The sequence below is a fragment of the Mus pahari genome, chromosome 9 (assembly GCF_900095145.1).
Source record: "Mus pahari chromosome 9, PAHARI_EIJ_v1.1, whole genome shotgun sequence".
NCBI classification, from domain to species: domain Eukaryota; kingdom Metazoa; phylum Chordata; class Mammalia; order Rodentia; family Muridae; genus Mus; species Mus pahari.
The window spans coordinates 5,883,170-5,904,938 of NC_034598.1; the positions used below are offsets into that span (position 1 = coordinate 5,883,170).

A 21,769-nucleotide genomic window follows, 5' to 3' on the forward strand; every position below is an offset into this window, starting at 1 on the left:
CACACACACGCACGCACACACGCACGCGCACACGCACACACACGCACACAGGCACACACACACGCACACACACACACAGGCACACACACACACACACACACACACACACAGGCACACACTCTCCCAGGAGAGGACACTACTCTGAGTCTTATCAAAGCCCCAGAGTCCTTGACTTTCGCCCTTCACCCCTCTACAGCTCAGTGCTTGTTCTTGTGAGGGTTCCATGGATTTTGCCCGACTTCTATACCATCCTGTAGAGATGTATAACTGAAGCTGGACATAATCCTATCATCATGACCCAACACCACAGTGGTATCTCAGCGTTTGCATACCACATAGTCACTAACGTTACAGAATCTGCCTTTAAATGTTTCAAGTTGCTGATACATAACTGTACTATTTTTAACTTTGTAATATACTGTGTCTTTTAGATTTCTGAACATATAATCATCGTGTAGCTGCAGACACATTTTGAAATGAACCACTATATTCTAACTGTGGATATTATATACTTAAATATCTATGAACATTGAAATGGGCATATTTCACGAACCTCTTGTTTCTTCGTTTGGACTCATGTGTTCCTCCTGATTCAGAGCACTAGTTTTAGGGTTGCACATGTATGTAGCATCTTGTGTTTTCTTGAGGTCTGCACTCAGAGAAAGCTCTCATTAAGAGCCCTTTTGCGTGTCCTTTTCTTGTAGATTGACATATTTGAGGATAGAATCCGGGGTATTGATATCATTAAATGGATGGAGCGCTATCTTCGAGATGTAAGTATGTTCTAACAATCTGAGGATGTATGCTAGTGAGAAAAACAATTCGCTTGTGAAGCTATTTCTCAGTCGAAACCCTGATACTCCCCAAGTCTGAGCCCGGGGAAGCCTGGACAAAGCCTCTCTTGTTGGAAGCAAAGACTGGGAAAGGAAGGATGGGGTCACCCTCCTGGACATGCAGAGGCAGGAAATAACGGTCAAACCAGACACAGGTGGTTGATAACAATCAGCACAAACAATTTCTAGACCAGAATAGGAAAGGAGGAAATGATGGCGGGAGTGGGAGGGTACAGCAGAACCCAGCTGAATTGGAGGCCGTTCCAAGCATTTTGTAGGACTGGGCTCGAGAGGTTTCTGGGCAGTTTTGAAAGCTAAGCATCATGCCACCCCAGGGCACCCACTTGCAGCCCTGTGATTCGTTTTCCACAGACAGAATCTATACTAGCCACTGGGACACTCTGTGCTTTAACAAGATAGAAATTGATTGCTGCCAGCACGTCTGTGTCTGGGTACTTCTTTGGGCAGGAGTGGGCGGGGTGGGAGACTCAGCAGGCTGGGTTTTGCTGCCTTCCTTTTGTCTGCAGCCCGGTGTTTGCTTTGTGCTGAAGGGTCTGCTCCTACTGACTGTGCTAATGTACACAGGAGAAGCAGGGCAGTGGAGGTGCATGGTGACTGACAGCGCACATCAGGCTGCAGGGAAGAAGGGCACTTTTCCGCGCAGTGGTGATGTCTTTCTGCCTCCACACTGAGTCAGTGATTTCAGATTTCATTAGATGTTTATCAGGGAAGGTTGTGGATGATGGGAGAATTCCTCTCAGAACCGTTTGTTCTGCGTGTTTGTAGGCTGCTGGGCGCAGAGGCAGTGGGGAGGGCTAGAGGTGACAGCAGGCCTGTGGGGGGGGGGCTGATGCCTTTTACTTTCACAGAGGGATTGGTTGTGTACTGGCCAGCAGGTCAGGGACCGGGTATGGTCCTGCTAGCCAGTTTCCAGCTGGCTTTCACCAAACGAACCACACTTCCCGCTTCCATAAACATGCTTTCCTCCTTCTCATTACAGAAGACAGTGATGATAATCGTAGCAATCAGCCCCAAATACAAACAGGATGTGGAAGGCGCTGAGTCGCAGCTGGACGAGGACGAGCATGGCTTACATACTAAGTACATTCATCGGATGGTGAGTGAGGGACCACAGCGCTGGGCTCTTCCTCTGGGGCAGGCACCCTCTCTAGGGGGGCTTTCTTCATTCAAGGTACCAGGATGCTAGGGGATGCCACAAGTTGTTTCTATGGCTCTGTGTACTTTGAACCTTGAGACCTATGGAGAAGTGTCATTCCTCCACCCAGTACTCAAACTGGTCCTGTCAGTAACTTAGAGGTAGCAGTCAAGGTTCTAGGACGTAGAGCTTTGTTTGCTTGGCTATTTACCAACAAGTGTGAAGCTTTAAGAGGCTAGAGCGGTGGAGTGGGCTGGGCACTGTAGCTGTTAAACTCTGTTCCTCGCTTTTTCAGAGAGGCAAGTGCAAAATGGGAAGGACACTTCTGTCATGCCAAAAAAGCATGTGTCACATTAGCTTCCTAAGCACAGGCTATATGACCATGGCCCAAGTCCTTCAATCCTGCCCTTCTGCAACCCTGTTCACAGAATGGATCATCACTATACACAGTGCTGTGAAGATGAATGAAGATATTTGAAGCGTTTGGCACAAGAAAACCCTTAACCAAAGAGACTGTTGTTCTTTTGTGATAGGTGGGGAACATTCTACTGCCAAACCTGTGCCATGGGACTTGGTAACACTTAAACCATGGGGAGAATTTAGAAGGAATCAAACTTGCTCAACAACTTGGAGAAAATATTACCCAGCTTCAGAACTAGTTCTTTTATGGACCGTTTGTCATCTTGTCCTTCGTAGGTTTAGAGATACGTTAGAGACCATTTCAATTTAACCAGGAAGCCAGACTAGACCTGTGACTTTCACACTGTCCCATGGGAACTATGTATCTGAGGGCAAGAGTGGCCCTGGTTTCTCTGGCTTGTTTGTTTACCAAGGATTCTGACATCAGAGAAAGAGCAGGGAACTCACTGGATTTGAACTCACAAGCCCAGCTTCAGTCTCATCCTGCACGGGGATGGGGACCGTCATACCTCACTGCAAGTACTAAGTAAGCAGCATTGGGCAGGATGCAGTCAGTAGCCTCAGGCCACCAGGGGAAGCAAAGTTGACCGCCATCCACCCTATGGATAGAGGGCAGGGAAGGTGCATAAGCAGCACCCTCATTCTCTTGAGTCTTTAGGATCTCTGTAAGTGTGGACCACTTGTTTGAGTTTACAACCCAAAGTGGAAGCTAAGGTAAGGTGGTAAAATTCAAGGGTCTGGCTAAGGGTCAGGATCTAAGTCTGCCTCATATCCAGTCTTACCCAGTGCCAGCCTGTGGAGTCTGAAAAATAATATTCCTAGAAATAAACTGATCCATGAAGGTCACGACTGGCTCTGGATATTTCTATCCCTTAGCTGTCTGTATCATGTCTGCACATTCCCAGAATACCGACATTCTGTCTACATCTCTAAGAACCTGCCAGTCCCAGGAACCAGCAGTTGGTACTTGAGAAGGATTCCAGGTCCCTCCCAGTTCCTGGACAAACCTGTTTAGTTGTGCTAGTATATTGAAAAGCCAGCCAGTAATACACACAGTTCAACCCAGTGACTGTGCCAGCTATAGCCATGTGGTCTCCAAATTTGGTGTCTTGGCCCTACTGTCTTTGGCTTCTCCTCATCACACGAGGGACTGGATGTGCCATCTATATCTATATCTCCCTGTTCCTAGGCTAACTTCCTGGTCTCCTCCCGGCACCTGAGTAGTTACTACACACATCAAATGATGTCATTAGAAAGCCAGTATCTGAGAAAAAGTATGAGAGACAATCAAAGCATTCTGCTGAGGGCTTGTCTTTGACAGAGCGGAGCCTAGTGACAAACCAAGTAGCCCGCACTGCCCTCGACGCTGGAATGAACCCTCCTCTGCTTTAACTCAGCCCCTGACTGCAGGCGCTTACTTCGAGATGGCATGGCTGGTACTTGAACTGCATACGTGGTGTATGCTCTTGGCGTTGTCTTCTGTATGGAAGGAGCTGGCTCTGAGAAGACCCGGACGGCAGATCCGCACTGTGTGAATCTGTTAGAGTGAGGTTGTTGGCGCCTCCACATTCACTTCTCAGTTTTGTTTTCATGCACAACAAAAGGTTTTGTTCTGAAAATCAATCGGAGGATGAAACTGTTCAGGGTACATAATTCCTTGCTCTCATCCTTGGCATCAGATGGCTAAAAGCTCTGTGTCGGCCTTGGGAATCTGGAAAACTTTAACTCTCTCGGTATTGAAAAATTCTGATTTTGTTTGAATTCTTGTAGGTAAATCCTCTTGGATGAGCAGAGTCTGATTGATCTGGTGAGGGGCCCTCAGGCCTGACAGAGTGGGCTCCTCATGGTTACCCTCCTAGCCTCCTCTGTCAGGCCCACTGTGCCCAGAAGTGGATTGGATTGCTAGATAGCTGTAGTCGGAACAGGACACATCCTCCCCTCCAGGCTCACATGCCCTCCGCCCTCGCCTTCCCCCACTTTGTCTACCCGACCAGAACCTTCTTCATGCCCAGGTGTCCCTCTCCTGTTAACTGTCCTTGCAGACTCGCAGAAGCAGAACAGATAACCAGGCCCCTGAGTGTCACAATCTTCCGTTGTCTGTCCTCTGGTTAGCAATTTTCCTTCTTGCCTGCTCACCAGATCTACAGCTTTGGGAGGATTGTCCAAATCATATCAGTGGTGCTAAACAAACAACCCTGGGTTTTAGCCTTTACTCGTTTCCATATTAGAAGTACTCTCATACTTGGCAATTGAAAGCAAATAATATAAAGCCATAGACTAAAGAATTGAGAGAGGGACACATAGCCTTATCTTATAAACTGAGGTGACCCAGCCCCTGTATACTCCTAATCTTTAAAACCCAGATCAGCACTCAGGACGCTGACAAGGAGGACTGCTGTGAGTTCAAACTCAACCTGGGCTATATAGTGAATTATAGGCTACATGTGAGACCCTAACTGAAAACAAACAAATAAACAAGCCACACAGAGTAAACAGAGTAGAGATCAAAGGAGAACTTGCAGGGGTCAGTTCTCTCTTTCCATCGTGTGGGCTCCAGGGATGGAACTTAGGGTCTCAGGCAAGGCAGCATCAACTGTACCTGCTAGCCAGTTTTCTGGTTCTGATTTTTTTTTTTTTTCCCGAGACAATCTTTGTGTAGCCCTGGCTGACCTGGAACTCACTCTGTAGACCAGGCTGGCCTCCAACCCAGAAATCTGCCTGCCTCTGCCTCCCAAATGCTAGGATCAAAGGCGTGCACCACCACTGCCCGGCAGAAAGTGATTTTAATAGGTCTTCAGTAAGTGGCTCTATTACTCAGGGTTTTCTAGAAGGACAGAACTCTCTCCATATGGGAATTTATTAGAATGGTTTAAAGGCTTAAAGGCTCTGGTCCAGCTAGTCTACCAGAGATGGCTGTCTACCAATGGAAGGTTCAAGAATCCAGTAGCTATTCTATCCACGAAGCCAGATTTCTCAGCTGCTCTTCAGTATATACTGGAATCCTGAAGAAGCAGGCTCTAATCTAGTGTAGGAATGGATATGCTAGTGAGAGTGAGAGCAAGCAGGCAGAGAAATGCTCCCTTCTTCCATTCATAAAGGCTTCCAGCCTAAGGTGTGGCCCAGATTAGAAGTAGGTTTTTGCATTTCAAAAGATCTGGGTTAAAGGTGGGTCTTTCCTCCAGAGACTACCCCATTCGGGAGTCCATCCCATCATCAGCCACCAAACCTAGATACTAATGCTCATGCCAACAAGATTCTGCTGAAGGGACCCTGATATTGTGGCCTCTTGTGAGGCTATGCCAGTGCCTGGCAAACACAGAAGTGGATGCTCACAGCCAGCTATTGGATGGAACACAGGGTTGCCAATGGAGGAGCTAGAGAAAGTACCCAAGGACCTTAAGGGGGCTGCAACCCTGTAGGTGGAACAACAATATGAACTAACCAGTACCCCCTGAGTTTGTGTCTCTAGCTGCATATGTAGCAGAAGATGGCCTAATCAGCCATCATTGGGTAGAGAGGCCCCTTGGTCTTGCAAACTTTATATGACCCAGCACAAGGCAAGGCCTGGGCCAAGTAGTGGGAGTGGGTGGGTAGGGGAGCAGAGGTGGGGGGAGGGTATAGGAAACTTTCGGGATAGCATTTGAAATGTAAATAAAGAAAACAATAATAATAATAATAATAATAATAATAATAATAATAATAAAAGGTGGGTCTTTCCACCTCAAAGATCTGGATTAGAAGAGTGGATCTTCCTATTTTGAATGGTTTAATTAAGCAAAAATCCCTTGCTGGGATTTTTTAGTTATTTTTTCGTTAATTCTAGATGTATTCAGGTGGACAGCCAACGATAGCCATCATAGTGGTCTATATAGAAAAAGTGGCATAATGTTTCCGGAGGAAGCTTAAAATGTTAAGCAATATGGCACTCATATAAACAACCCAGAATAAAGTTGTCATGTGGGCTGGCAGTGTTGTTGACACATTAACTCATCTTTGACCCTGGATTAAGTCTTCAAATTTTTTGGTTTTAGATGCAGATTGAGTTCATAAATCAGGGAAGCATGAACTTCAGATTCATCCCCGTGCTCTTCCCAAATGCCAAGAAGGTAAGGAAGTGAACCAGCAAACAGTCCTCAATAATTCCACCTTTGTTCTCAAATCTGCCTTGAGGACTACCTGGGATTTTAGGTTAAAAATCTTGTCAACTCTTTGACAGCACTCAGAGATAACAGTTACCAGAAAGATCAACTAGTTTTCTGTGCACTGGGCTCCGAGCATTCTGGAAGTGTTATCGGGTAGGACCACGGCTGTCTTAATTTCCGTCTGTGTACACGAAGGACTGGTTTGTGCATAGTTACTCTTCTGTTGCTGTGGTAAAACACCAGGAGCAAGGCAACTTATCGAAGGAAGGGTCGTCTGGCGCTTATGACTGCAGCGGGAGAAGATGTTCCTCCTTCATGCCAGGGAAGGGAGACAGCAGGCAATCACAGCATCTAGAGCTGGACACTGAGCTGAGGGCTCACATCCCGAATGACAAATGGGAAGCAGAGAGTGTGGCATTTGAAACCCCAAAGCCTGCTTCAAGTAACATACTTCCTTTAGCCAGCCCATACCTCCTAGGCCTCTCCAAACAGCATCACCAACTGGGGATCAAGTATGCAAATGCCCAAGAATACGAGCATCATCTAATGCTTCTCATCTCTCATGGTAGAGCCATAGGATGGACACTTTGCTTTCTGCTCCACATAAGTACTTTGCTGCACACAGTTCAACCCTCACACCTATAGAATGCAGGCCTGCATCTGCACGGGTCTCAGTGAACCTGGCTGGGTTTCGCATGAGGGTTTTCGTCATTTTCTCAAGGGTATGCTGACAGCTTTAGAGAATACGAGCCAAGCCTAGGCCTGGCAAAGGGGAAGACAGAAGCTAAGTAAATAGCTTGACACCTGGACTGGAGCACTGGGAGTTTGGGTGCAGCCTCATTCTGGAGGATTCCTAGATGTTATTAATGTACTGGAACCTCTACTCTGCATGAGGGAGAGCCCAGTTGTGGTGGTTTGAACATGCTTGGCTAATGGGAAGTGACAATATTAAGTGTGACCTTATTGCAGTAGGTGTGGCCTTGTGGGAGAAAGAGTGTCACTGTGGGGGTGGGCTTTGAGACAATCCTCCTGACTGCCTGGAAGTCTCTTCTGGTTGCCTTCAAATCAAGATGCAGAACTCTCAGCCCCTTGTCCAGCACCATGGCTGTCTGCATGTGCCATGCTTCCTGCCGTGATGATAATGGACTGAGCCTCTGAACTGTAAGCCAGACACAGTTAAATGTTTGCTTTTATAAGAGTTGCTTTGGTCATGGTGTCATGTCATAGCAAACCCAAACTAAGACACCAGTATATGTGGACTGGATGCATAAGGTCGGAAAATGCACAAGATGTATGAAAGGGCCCCTCATCCTTGCTGGCCCTGGCTTGTCCAGGGACTAAATGCAGTTATTAACTGGCAAATCTCTTTACTAGTCTCACCCTCCTCTGACCTCTATACTGTCCACCTTCTTCTCTGCCATCAAGGAACTCCAATCTCTACCTCTCTAGTTTTAAAATTCTGTGACATTTCCCACTGACTTCCTTAATTACTCTGAATGTACAGGCCTAGCAGCTTCTATCACTGTGGCTCTCCCGAAGCATCCCCTAGGTGCTGCAAACTCTCCCTCTGACAGCAGCGTCCACATTTTGTTTCTGGTTGCTGCTGAGCTTCTCATGGTCTCTCCTCACCAGAACATGTGCTCCACATGGACGGTCCTGAGGGTGACCGAATTGGCTGGTGGAACCCCGGGCTCACAGCTCTGATTTGTTCCTTGCTCTTCAAGCCAGAGCTGAGTTTGGAGTGAAAGAATCATGAATTAGATTAAGCCCACAGCCCTGGCATCCTTCCCCCAAAGCCCCAGGGGAATTCACATCATTCAGTGTGACCTCAGTCCTACCCCTTTCATGTGAGGTGGTGAAAAGCACATGGCATGCAAAGGGCAGATAGCCTGGGAGTCTGACAGAAAACGCTGCACACATATGGCTTCCATAATGAGATACACAGCTTGCACCCAAAGCCAAAAGTGCTTTCGCGTGCTAAACTCTCCGAAAGCAAACCAGCGGCTCCCGAGACCGCCTGGCGGGAACACCTGTGGCAGGCATCCAGAGCTGTTCAGAACTGAGCCCGGGATCTGGGATCCAGGCTTCTCTCTCTTCCCTGACCTCTGTTCCTGCCCTCTCCCACAGGAGCATGTGCCGACCTGGCTGCAAAACACTCATGTTTACAGCTGGCCCAAGAATAAGAAAAACATCCTGCTGCGGCTGCTCCGAGAGGAAGAGTATGTGGCTCCTCCCCGAGGCCCTCTGCCCACCCTCCAGGTGGTACCCTTGTGACGATGCCAGCCTGTTCTCACAGCATTCTTCTAGCTGAGCTGGCTGGTGGCACCCAGGCCCTGGAGCACCTCTTCTGCAGAGTCCCCGGCCTCCTGAGTCTGAGTTGTCCTCGCTGGGCTTCCGGTGCTGCCCAGATGCTGCTGCAGGTGACGGAAACAAACACCTATGACCACAGAAACTCTCATCACTTCAGCTACTTTTATGAGTCGGTCAGGTGCTCTGTGGCGTCCTTAGACCAGTCTGAATCATGCTCAAATAATAAAATGATTATTCTTTGTAAGAATGCGTTTATCTCAGTGGAGGTGGGCATATTAATTTATACTGAAAGGGGCAGCCCTGGGACATCAACGAAACTGCTCAGATATAGTAGTAGATAAATGTGACAGAGTTCTCTGCACTAAAGGATTAAAACCAGAAAGTTTATACATCCTTTTAATGTGAAAGGCTTTCTCTTGCAGTTGAGGCTTTTAACGAAGCAATCCTAATTGTAAACAGTGTAATTGGGTGGGGAGTGTAGCTCAGAGGTGGAACACTTGCTTAGCATGTAGGAGTTCAGGATACAACCCCCAGCCCTTCACAAAGAGGAAAAAGTCTGGCCATTTATGTAAAACTATCTGAGTATATGTATGAAGAAACAGGGGCTGTGTCACCCAGGCCAGAGTTATGGTCTAGTTTTCTATCTCTGTCCCACTCCTGAGTACCTCTGTGACTAAGCAAGTCATTTTGCTTTTCTGGGACTTGGGAGATTTATAAAATCATATGGAAAGGTATTTCTTTCTTTTCTTTTCTTTTGTAAAGATTTATTTATTATAATACATAAGTAGCTGTCTTTGGATACACCACAAGAGGGCATCAGATCTCATCATGGGTGGTTGTGAGCCACCATGTGGTTGCTGGGGTTTGAATTCAGGACCTTTAGGAAGAGCAGTCAGTGTTCTTACCCACTGAGCCATCTCACCTGCCTGTGTAAGCTATTTCTAATGACCCTAGAAGGTCTGAAATGTGGGCCTTAAACTTTAAATTCTCGTTAGTTAAGTAATTGGGTGTGTTTATTTTTTTTATAATCACACCTCCCAGGGGATAAATGTGATTTTACTTTTTATTTCTGTTTTGTTCTGTTCTGTTTTGGTTTTTGGAGATGGAGTCTTACTATGTAGCTCTGGATGGCCCAGAATTCAATATACACAGTAAGATGGCCTTGAACTTACAGTGATCCTCCTGTCTTGGCCCTCCAAGTGCTGGGATTACAGGTATATACCAGCATTTACTATTTTATTACTGTGTTTAAAAGAAAGCATTTAATTAGGGGCTTGCTTACAGTTTCAGAGGCTTAGTCCATGGTTATCATGACAAGGAATGTGGCAGCAGGTAGGCAGACATATTGCTGGTATAGTAGCTTTGAGCTTACATTTTATCTGAAAGATGGAGGGGTGGAGGGAGGGAGAGAAGGAAAGAGAGAGTGCCTGTCATTGGCTTATGAAACCTCAAAGCCCACTGGCAGTGACACACCTCCTCCAATAAGGCCACACCTCCTAACCCTTCCTGAACAGTCTACCAGCTGAGAACCAAACAGTCAAATATATGAATTTGGAGCCAGTCTTGTTCAAACCACCACACCTGGATATATTTTCTTTCTTAAATGTAAATGTAACTAGTTTTTAAAAGGCAGGAAACTAACTTGATTCATAGTAACAAAAATATACTTCTGCCTTATTTGGAGAAGCATCATACTGTGCAGTTCAGGCTGCCTTCTAACTGCTGAGCTCTGGCTGGCTTAGAATGTGGCACTCTACTGCCTCTGCACCTGAGTGTAGGGATTATAAGCATGCACCAATGTATCTGACAGAACTTGCTCCTACCCCACCCCAGTGCTAGAGATTGACTTTAGGGCCCTGGGTGCTCTAACACTGAGGCACACCCACAGTCCTTAGGTACATTGTCTCATGAGATGTTCCTTCTTTTAAAAATGTTCTTAACAATACTCTCAATTCAATAATTTGGGCTTATTTGGTCTCCAAGAAACAACACATAGACATTTAGAAAATGTGTGTGTGATCTAAATAAACTATTGCCCAAGGAGAAAGATAGTATTGCAGCCCGATAGTTCAATAAAGAGATGCTTGGGCCATGAGAGCCATCTCTTCCTTTCTCTGCCTGACTTAGTAAACAAGTTTCTACTTTACTATGAGGTAGTCATCTCTCAAATGTCACTATAGAGAAAGACAAATACTTTCAACTACAAATAAGAAAAGTTGCTAATGAGTTACAAAGAATGCAGTTTGATCTACTTTATGACCAACATGTACATTGAATAAATGGTTTTAAATAGGAAACAAACTAGCATAATGTAAGTGCTTGTCTGTATGACCTTATGGAGGTAATAATTACTTTTGAGGCACTTGAGACCCAGTAGGATGTTCTTGTTACCCAATTCTGAATCGCTGGGAAGCATCTCAAACTTCCATCCTTTTCTCTTCTCGTTATTGTTTCCGTTTGAGGTGAGACGATTATTGAGGATTCTACGTCTGCAGAAATAGCCCAGCAATTATTTCTTTGAAGTGTTCCCAGTTTGCAAAGATTTAGAGTGTAATGTTATTAGTACCCCTCCCCCTCGAGAAACTTTTCAAGAGCATTCAGCAACTAGTTCCTTCTATACTATCCCAGGTGATTAAGAAAAAGTCCCTCACGTGCCACAACAGTCCTTAAAGGGTTACAGTTTACCAGGAGGTAAGCAGTCAGTGTAAAACAAACAAAATGCAAACCACTCAAACAATATCCTGTGTGTGTGTGTGTGTGTGTGTGTGTTCGTGCTCACAGTCACCTAGAGTTGACAACTTGGCTCTCAAGTGTCTGAAATCTGATGGCCACCACCAGCAAAGGATTTTTCACAATTACTTTAGAACACTGATACTCAGATTAACACTTGGTTGATTTCAACATTACTCTGGTCCTTGTGTATCTATTTGTAGATATTTTGAGGGTAGAAACTGGATATAACTTGGTAAAAATAGCCTTGTCACCCCTGATGTCAGTCACAAGAAGCTGATTTGAGTCAGGTACACTGGGTATAGATGCAGGTTATTTTCTGGTATTTAGTGGCTAGTTTTGCTTGTTGTTTATTTATTTATTTATTTTGTGGTTTTGCAAGACAGGGTTTCTCTGTACAGCCCTGACTGTCCTGGAACTCACTCTGTAGACCAGGCTGGCCTCGAACTCAGAAATCCGCCTGCCTCTGCCTCCTGAGTGCTGGGATTAAAGGCGTGCGCCACCACTGCTCGGCTTAGTGGCTAGTTTTAATTTCAGTGACTGTCTTCAAAACACTTGCCTGTCTAATTTAACTTCTATAGAGTTAAAAGATGTCTCGGCATAGGGCTGCAATCCAAGTATTGGGATGTGTTTTTCTCAGCTTAGATCAGAAGAATCATTGTTGCTGTAGTTATTACCCCTTAAACAAATCACCCCTTTGAAGACTTGACTTTTTCTGAGTCATCTCAACAGGGGCTGCAAGTTCTCCAGTTTGAACTTTCCATCCTTGTTTTGGGATGTTTTGCCAAGAGCATTTTCCCTAAGCCCAGCCATTTCATCAGGCACTACACTGCCATCTTTGCCAGATGGATTGCAAAGTCCTGTGATCACTGAAATGACCCAGGGAGAGTCTTTCAAACCACAGGGTCTTTCTATTTCTCTTTACTTTACCTAGAAGAATCTGGAAGACCTTCTCCTTCAATTGCAGATGAAATGAGAAGGTAGATTACACCGTAGGAAAATATTACCAAGAAGCCACACCTCTCATCTCAGAGAGTCTTGTGCTATTTTCCAGTACAAATAGCTCTATATGATACAACTCAACAACAAACAAAAAGAAAGAAGCAGCAGAATAGTGACATTGTAAGGTAACTTTTCTGTTACCGAATTTTCATTCTGAAAGGGACCCTGCGCTTTGATTTACGTGGGAAGGAAACAGGATCCAAAGAAACTGACTCATCCAAGATCACTCCAGGGCCACAGTCCCAGCGACCTAGCTCCAGGCTGGCCAGCCTATGGCGCCTTCTGGGGTTTACTGGTGTTCTTATCCACAGTGACAGAGTTCCTCCCTGAGGTAAACACAGCCTCCTGAACATGGGAGGACTGAGGGAAGATTACCTCTATCCTCTGGTGGCTTCAAGAGTAAATGATCATGTCACAACTTGTGCTGGGAGAACCTCCTCAGGGAATTAATTATTGCCGTGATGATATGGAGTGTGGCTTCTCTTGACATGGTTTGGCATATTTAGTCTGTAGTGATTCTATGTGAACCCTAGGCCAACTTAAAATTCCTCAAAACCTTCCTGAAGCTTGAAGACAAAAATCTGCAATTACATCAACTTCTTTTAAAGCTGTGTTTGTGTGTGTGTGTGCACTCAAAAATCAGTAATTTTTTAAAAAAATGTTTTTTACTCTTTAAATACTGTGATATTTAAATATAATAGTATTGTTCTGATGCTACAAAAGTGGTACTTTGAGAAATATGGAGAAATGAGAGATGCCTGAGTAACTGCCCTTGGGAGGGTGTGGGGGTTGGGGCTGGCTGCAGAATCAGTACTGTTCACCGAGGCATAAAACAGCACAAAAGAATCCAACCCGTAGAGTTAGCATTCTGGAAGACCTGCATCCAAGTGACAGCACATTCCTAACTTCATACCAAGTCTTCCTTTTTTTTTTCCCTTGAAAAGTTGTTTCAACTCAGAACACATGGTGAGCAGTTCAGTGCCCCTCCGGTGTGACTGTGTATTTGCTCAGGAGCTCTTAGCATCAAGCCCAGCAGGTGGGATCTGCAGAAGGAAAGGTCAGCATAGCTGACTTGTGTATTTACCTTCTCAGGGGATGTCTGGGTGTGGTCCCAGGCCACATTTACGGTTTAGGAAGTGCTGAGATTTTGATAAACAATGAGAAGCTCCAGTGACTGGGCAGAGGTAATGAGGTCAGGGCCTGCTCTCTCTTTTCTAGAATGTCTTGTGAGGAAGGCATAATCACAGCCCCAGATCTCATAAGGCTTGAAAGTTCAAACCACCAGGGGACATCTTTCTTGTCCTGTGCCTGACCTCCCTTTGCCCCCTTCACTGGGAAGGTGCTGATGGAAGAAGGCAGCTGGGGAGGGAGAGGGGGAGGGGAGAAGGGGAGGGCAAGAGGACTCCTGCCTAGTGGATCCCAGCAGGCTTAGTGTGCAAAGCGCGTGGAGATGAAGTAGCTGCTCTGGTATGCGTCCAAGCTGCTGTTCTATTTTTACTCTCTCCTGCATGCTTCTCAGCCCAGTGTTGTTTGCCTGGGCACCTGGATCCGCAGCAAAGCATGGAACTGAGCCACGCAGTAAAGCAGGGAGGAAGGAGGCCATTGATGTGGGCCTTGTTGTGCTGACAGGGAAGAGAGACCTGGAATGTTAATGAGGATAGCTTTCGAAGCATGCCTTCATGGTTAGCAAGGAGTTCAGAGGAGAAGGCAGACTCAGGCCGGTGCTGAACAAACGTGAACTGCTGATAGAGAGACAGAGAAATCAATTATGCTGTTGCAGGCTCCCATGCCATTGTGTTGGAGTTGTTAGAGAAGGTAGGACAAGGACCAGATTTCAAAAGGAAACAAAGCCACATGGCCCTGAAGTATAACGAGTTTGCCATGGCAACTGATGGAAATGAGCCTCCGGGGCCTGAGCAGGTGTGCTATCTCACAGAATAAACATACTTCTCTCACTCCCTGGATTTTATAATAAAACCTGTGTTTGGATTACTTTCCCTCCTCTTTGTTACCTAGAGAAGTTGGCTGCTGCTCAATCAGCCGCGGGCTCTGTCGAGGGAGATGTAATCAGTGCTATCAAAGGACTGCTTTGCAAAAGGCTGGCTATAAGCCTGGCTGCCAGCATCACCACAGAGTGGCGGCTGGCCTCAGGTACCTGCCCGGCCTTTGCCAAATCCCAGGCAATGCCTTGGGCTGAAAGCTGCTGGTTCTGAGTTTATCTGGGTACAACAGTATTGTCTGAACCTCACTGGCATTGGTCAAAGGCTTCTTTCTCTATAACCAGAGAAGTGTGTTGGGGTAAAGTCGGGACCTGACTGATTTAGCATCTTGCATTTTGTCTGTCAAGGTTCCTTGAGTTCAAGGACTGATTTTACTCTCCAATCTGTTGTTAACCACAGTTTGTTTACTTAGAAACTTGAGAAAACTTATGTTTCCCTGGTTTGAAATCCCTCTCCAGTAGGTTCCAGAGCAGTAGATTGAGTCTGAAATACACACAAATGCAGAGGTTTTATAAAGAACCCCTAAACTAGAGACTAAGGAAGTTTACATTTAATTTTTATAAGGCCCAAGTCATAATAGAAAAATAGCCATTCTCAGTGTTCTCCTTTGCGACTAGAAAGAAATTTCTTCCACTATAGTTTAAAATAAACTTTTAAAACAAGGTGCTCATTCTCAATGGCTCCTAAAACAATGACACCAGGGAAGAAGGGCTAGGAAATAGCATCCTGGGAGAGGGGCAGCTGACATCCTGACAACATGGTTTTGTTACGAAAACATTTTAAACAGATGTCCTTGTCACTGTTCTGTGGCTGTGAGGAGATACCGTGACCAAGGCAACTCTTAGAAAAGAAAGCATTTAATTGGGCTGGCTTACAGTTTCAGAGGTTCAGTCATTAACAGCATGACAGAGAGAATGACAGCAGCAGACGTGGTACTGGAGAAGTATCTCAGAGTTCTACATTTGGATCTGTAGGCAGCAGGAACAGAGGTTCTGAGCTTGGCATGGGCCTTAGAAAACCCAAAACCCACGCCCAATGACACTTCCTCTGACAAGCCACACCCCCTAATCCTTTCAAACAGTGCTACTTCCTGGTGACCAAGACTTTGAGTACATGAGCCTAGGGGCCCATTCTTATTCGACCCATCAAATCAGACTGAAAAACAAACCATTAAATATGCAACTTTTAAGATATTGCCAAGTGACATTTACAAAAGCAACTTTATATCTAATTTTTTCCCAAGTGAAATCAAATTAGTAACGGGTTCAGATTCATATACTACAGTAATAAACACCCCTGTGCTGGACAGTTTTATGTCAGCTTGACACAAACTAAAGTTATCTGAGAGGAGGTTACCTCAATTAAGAAAAATGTCTCCATAAGATCAGGCCGTAGGCAAGCCTGTAGAGCATTTTCTTAATTAGTGGTTGATGGGAAAGGGGTCAGCCCCTTGTGGGTGGTGCCATCCCTGGGCTGGTGGTCCTGGGTTCTATAAAAAAGCAGGCTGAGCAAGCCATAGGAGTGAGCCAGTAAGCAGCACCCCTTCATGGCCTCTACATCGGCCTCCAGGTTCCTGCCTGGTTGGAGTTCCTGTCCTGGCTCCCTTCAGTGATGTGGAAGAGTAGTAGAATAAACCCTCCCCCACAATTTGCTTTTTTGGTCGTGGTGTTTCGAGACAACAATGGGAACACTAAGACAACCCATCAGAAGTTCCTGATAAGCTAGAATTCCAGCACTTGAAAGGCTTAAGATAGGAAGATTCCTGAAAGTTCGGGGCTAGTCAGGCTACAATGGTGAGTTCAAGACCAACCTAGGCTACAGCACAAAGCCTTGTCTTAAAACAGCAAGCAAGCAACCAACCGTATCACAGCTCTCTGAACACCTTATTAGTTTTATAATGTCCTTAGTTATCAGGGAAAGATTACATCCTGTTTGCTTTATCTTGCTTAAGACAGCAGTTGTGCATCTCATTTAGGGTTCCCTAAGTGAAGTTACTATTTCCTCTGTGAATGACACTCCTGCACCCAAGCCAAGGACCTATCAGCCTGACTCTAACTGCCTTGTAGAAAGGAGAAGCCCAAAGTCTACATCAGCAAGGGGGCGTGTCTGCAGCATCTCCTGCTGTGTCGACAGGCAGCTGTTTGACCCACTTCTGACAAGGCAAGCATCTGAGTGCTTCAGGGGATGCTGGGAGATGAGCTTAAGTGTATATCCCAAAGTAGGTGAGCAGAGCATCTCTTCAGGCAGGTTTTTAAAGTTAAGATCCCGAACTGAGTCTTTGCATACCAGTATATCACTCATCATTCTCTGAAAAGACACACCAACCAGAGTCTCAGACACACCAGTGTTGAGGTGGAAGCCCCAATCCTCTTGTTATCTTTTCTAGCAAAACTGCCATTCAAAGGGGAGTTTAGCAGCTACCACAGCAACAAAGAAACCAACCCAATTCTCCTACCACTCACTCACAGTCTACTATTTGCAAGGCATACAATAGAAGTAACACACACGCTTGTTCTGCAATTACTTAAAATCCAGCTGAGGAGATCGGATGCCAGGGTGGGAAAGCTCATGAGGTTAAGAAGTCAGTCTCTTACCTCTGAGCTTCACAGAACCTATGACTGATGATCAGTTTCTGGAATGTGTGTGTGTGTGTGTGTGTGTGTGTGTGTGTGTGTGTGTGTGTGAGTGTTCCTAATAAACTGAAGACCGGTTCCTTATTCCTCACACTTTTAAGATTATTGTATTCAAGGCTCCTATAAATCACCGTGAAACTGAGATAAAAGATCCAGAGACAGAATGTAAGAAATGGAGAAACAGGACTGCAGAATGTACGTATTTAACCAATAAATGACAACACAGACCACTGGCCATCCATCACACCTCTCTAAAGAGCAGCCCAGCTCCATACCTGGAGAAGGGCCAGATGATAGTGCCTACTACAGGTAGGAAGGAGGGGAGACCAGCTCCACAGCAGGGCTGGCTGAACCCTGTTGGATGCTGGCACAGCTGGAACAAAGCAAGTGAATTTCTGCACTCTGCTTAGTGGGGTGTGGGAAATGTCTGCAGTTGAACCTCTCAGCTAAATACACAAACAAGCAAAAGAGCAGAGAATGATAACTTGCCAGGGTGGGTGAAGAAATTCTATGACTGAATACTGGTACTATCCAAGTTCCCTAGTCACAGTATGCGACCTGCAACACTGCCAAGCCAAATCTGTGGCAGGCTTTCACAGGTACTTATGGGTGGTACAGCATCAATCAGGCACACCCAGGTTTGCAGCTCAAGTCTCTTATACTTAATATGACCTTAAACATGTTATTTTACTCTGTCACAGCCAACTACACACACACACACACACACACACACACACACACACACACACACACGAGAACTGATTCCCAGGGAGGCTGTCAGGATAAGATGAAGGAAAGAGTGTGTCTACAGTTGTACCTGTGTGAGCTAAATCCTCAAGCCCTCCTCCCTTTCTCGGGTTTTCATCTAGCTTTGTGTCCCATGGTTATGGAATGTTTATGGGGACTTTGGATGTCTTTAGGTGTGTGTGTGTGTGTGTGTGTGTGTGTGTGTGTGACAACTTTATGGAATTGCTTCTTTCCTCGCACCAAGGTTCTTGGGATGAAGCTCAGGTCATGAGGTTTTAATCAGCTTAACCATCTCAGCAGACCAATTTTGAATCATACCCCAGCCCCTCCCCCGCACCCCCCAACCTAACAGCAGATTCTGACAGCAAAACTCTTACACTTTGAAAGTGAAACCTTGTAAAATGTCAATAATACAAGTTTTTAAACCTAAAGCTTTCAGGAAGTCTTTCTGGAGGTGCTGATCAGCATAGTTTGTTTTCTTAACAAGGTCAGAGAGAAGTCATTGAAGAGTCACGGCACCTGGAGATGGCCTTCTTTCCCTGAAGCTAAATCTTGCTAAGAAGCAAGGCCCTGGGCAGCATTAGCTAGGATGATTAAAGGCATAACAGCAAAACTTGGTAACAGTGCTAACTTTAAAGGGGAAGCTGCCTGTGGGGACGCATAGATAGGGTAATAGATTTGTAAGCATGCTGGAAACAATGTGGCTGGCTTATTGTGTTCACATTATACCTATTATTAAAGACAGAAAATCCAGATTTGGGTTGGGAACCCTGCTATGTTCTCAAGCTCTGCTTTCCTAAGAAATGAAGATTTGTCTTCATCTCTAGCCCAGTCTCTGGGTAGACCAAACACAGGGAAAAGCCAGGAAGGCTGGCAGAGTACTCATTAAACTGAAAGAAAGCTATATCACAATGCTTAGTGTATTTCAAACTTCATTATTTTCCTAAAAGAAAAAAAAAAGTTCTCCTAGAACCCTCACCCCCAATAGGGACTTAAAGAGCTTTCATTGAAATGTTCCTTAAATATATACACATATATAATTAAGTATAAATGCTTTCTATTAATAGTTGATTAAAAACTAAACACAAAGGGAAAAAAATCCCAGGGATCTGTTGCCTACCATTGCAGATATTCTTAATAATACTGAGTTGGTCAAGATGGTAAATTTTCTGTCTTTGTGTATGTATGGGCTCAGGTAGGTATGTGTGTTGTGTGTGTGTGTGCCCACATGTATTTGGAAGCTAGTGTTTCACACCTTCTTAGGTCACCTCCACGTTATTTACGTTATCAGGTTCTCTCTGCTGAACCTGATACTCATCAATTTGCACTGGGCATCTCCTGTCTTCACCTCCTGAGCTCTGGGGTTCCAGCTAGGCTGCCATGTCTGCTGGCTTTTATGTGAGTGCTAGGATTCAAACTCGTGTCCTCGTAGTTATGTGGGAAGTGCTTTGTCCTTACCGTCTCCCAAGCTCCATTTTATAATATTTTATGTTACACGCATGATTGTTTTGCTGCATGTATATCTGTGTACCAGGTGCATGCCTGGTGCCAGGAAAGACAGAAGTAGATCTCAGATTCCTTGGAACTAGAGTTACAGATAGTTGTGAGGTACCATGTCAGTGTTGGGGAACTAAACCTGGGTCCTCTGGAATAGCAGCCAGTGCTCCTAACCACTGAGTCATCTCCCCAGTTTTACAAGTTTTAAAAAGGGCTGGACAGATGGCTCAGTGGTTAAGAGCATGGACTGCTCTTCCAAAGGTCCTGAGTTCAAATCCCAGCAACCACATGGTGGCTCACAACCATCTGTAATGAGATCTGACACCCTCTTCTGGTGCATCTGAAGACAGCTACAATGTACTTAGATATAATAATAAATAAATCTTTAAAAAAAAAAAGCTGGAAGAAAATAATCATACCTGTAGGTTTAGTGAAAACAAAATCACCTGGTAAATTCAAAGAAGGGAACATCAGTTCTAGGTAACAGTTATTGCTGAAGCTAAACGTCCAGTGTTGGGTTAGTTGTAATTTATACATCTATAAATACACAATAAAAGCAGATAGGCCTTTCCGCTCGGCCGTTCTCCTGTATAGGAGGCAACCACGGCGCCCAGCCGGAATGGCGTGATCCTGAAGCCCCACTTCCACAAGGATTGGCAGCAGCGAGTGGACACTTGGTTCAACCAGCCGGCGTGCAAGATCCGCAGGCACAAGGCCTGGCAGGCGAAAGTGCGTCGCATCGCCCCTCGCCCCTCGCCCTGCGTCCGGCCCATCAGGCCCATCGTGAGGTGCCCTACAGTGAGATACCACATCAAGGTCCGGGCTGGCAGGGGCTTCAGCCTGGAGGAGCTCAGGGTGGCTGGCATCCACAAGAAAATGGCTCGCACCATCGGCATCTCTGTAGACCCGAGGAGGCAAAACAAATCCACAGAGTCACTGCAGGCCAACGTGCAGCGCCTGAAGGAGTACTGCTCCAAGCTCATCCTGTTCCCCAGGAAGCCTTCTGCTCCGAAGAAGGGAGACAGTTCTGCTGAAGAACTTAAGCTGATGCCCATCCGGAATGTGTACAAAAAGGAAAAGGCCAGGGTCATCACAGAAGAAGAGAAGAACTTCAAGGCTTTTGCCAGTCTCCGAATGGCCCGTGCCAACGCCCGACTCTGTGGCATCCGAGCAAAAAGGGCAAAGGAAGCTGCAGAGCAAGACGTTAAAAAGAAAAAGTAATGCGCTGTTGGAGAGTTGCAATAAATTTTCCATAAAGCAAAATAAATAGAAATAAATAAATAAGAGCACAATAGGGTGGTGCTATACATTTTATGTTTTGATGGTTGATTTGAGTACCATGAGCAATTATGTGACTAGAGATCATTATTCTTATCAGGTTTTCCTCCTATCAACTTGCTCAATTGAAGTCACCATTGTTTTATGTTTAACTATGTGTGTGTGTAAGGGTCTGTGCACACAACTGCAAGTGCCCATGAAGGAAGGGCACTGGATCTCCCCTGGGAACTGGTGTTGTAAGTGATTGTGAACTCCCTAAGGTGGATTCTGAGAACCAAATGTGTGTCCTCTGAATGAGCCAGATGCACTTTTAACAACTGAACCACCTATCCAGCCCCCAGTTCATTATTGTGATTAACCCAACTGATTTTTACATTTCTTACTGTGAGCCTAGTCTTTTAACAGACTAGCACAACTGATTTAAAAATGGTACAACACTGATTTTTTTTTAATTAAGCTTTTTTTTTTTTGCTGTTTAATTTTTTTATTAGATATTTTCTTTAATTACATTTCAAATGCTATCCTGAAAGTTCCCTATACCCTCCCCCTGCCCTGCTCCCCTACCTACCCACTCCCCCTTCTTGGCCCTGGTGTTCCCTTGTACTGGGGCATATAAAGTTTGCAAGACCTAGGGGCCTCTCTTCCCAATGATGGCCGATTAGGCCATCTTCTGCTACATATGCAGCTAGAGACACGAGCTCTGGGGGTACTGGTTAGTTCATATAGTTGTTCCACCTATAGGGTTGCAAACCCCTTCAGGACCTTGGGTTCTTTCTCTAGCTCCTCCATTGGGGGCCCTGTGTTCCCTCCAACAGATGACTGTGAGCATCCACTTCTGATTTGCCAGGCACTGGCATAGCCTCACAAGAGACAGCTATNTCAGGGTCCCTTCAGCAAAATCTTGCTGGCATGTGCANTAGTATCTGGGTTTGGTGGCTGATGATGGGATGGATCCCCGGGTGGGGTAGTCTCTGGATAGTCCATCCTTTCCTCTTAGCTCCAAACTTTGTCTCTGTAACTC

The 21,769-nt window shown here is 45.5% G+C and overlaps 1 protein-coding gene and 1 pseudogene across 1 annotated transcript in view; both read left to right on the forward strand.

Moving 5' to 3' along the window:
- Nucleotides 1–9,105, forward strand: part of Traf3ip2 (TRAF3 interacting protein 2) — a 37,129-nt gene extending 28,024 nt beyond the window's left edge. The window contains exons 6-9 of the mRNA XM_021204718.2: nucleotides 705–773; nucleotides 1,834–1,950; nucleotides 6,441–6,515; nucleotides 8,679–9,105. Coding sequence (XP_021060377.1) covers nucleotides 705–773; nucleotides 1,834–1,950; nucleotides 6,441–6,515; nucleotides 8,679–8,825 — 408 coding nt within the window. The 3' untranslated portion in view covers nucleotides 8,826–9,105. The remainder of the gene's footprint in view (nucleotides 1–704; nucleotides 774–1,833; nucleotides 1,951–6,440; nucleotides 6,516–8,678) is intronic.
- A 5,342-nt stretch (nucleotides 9,106–14,447) lies between these two features.
- On the forward strand, nucleotides 14,448–20,691 carry LOC110326710 (annotated as a pseudogene).
- The last annotated feature ends 1,078 nt before the right edge of the window (nucleotides 20,692–21,769 follow it).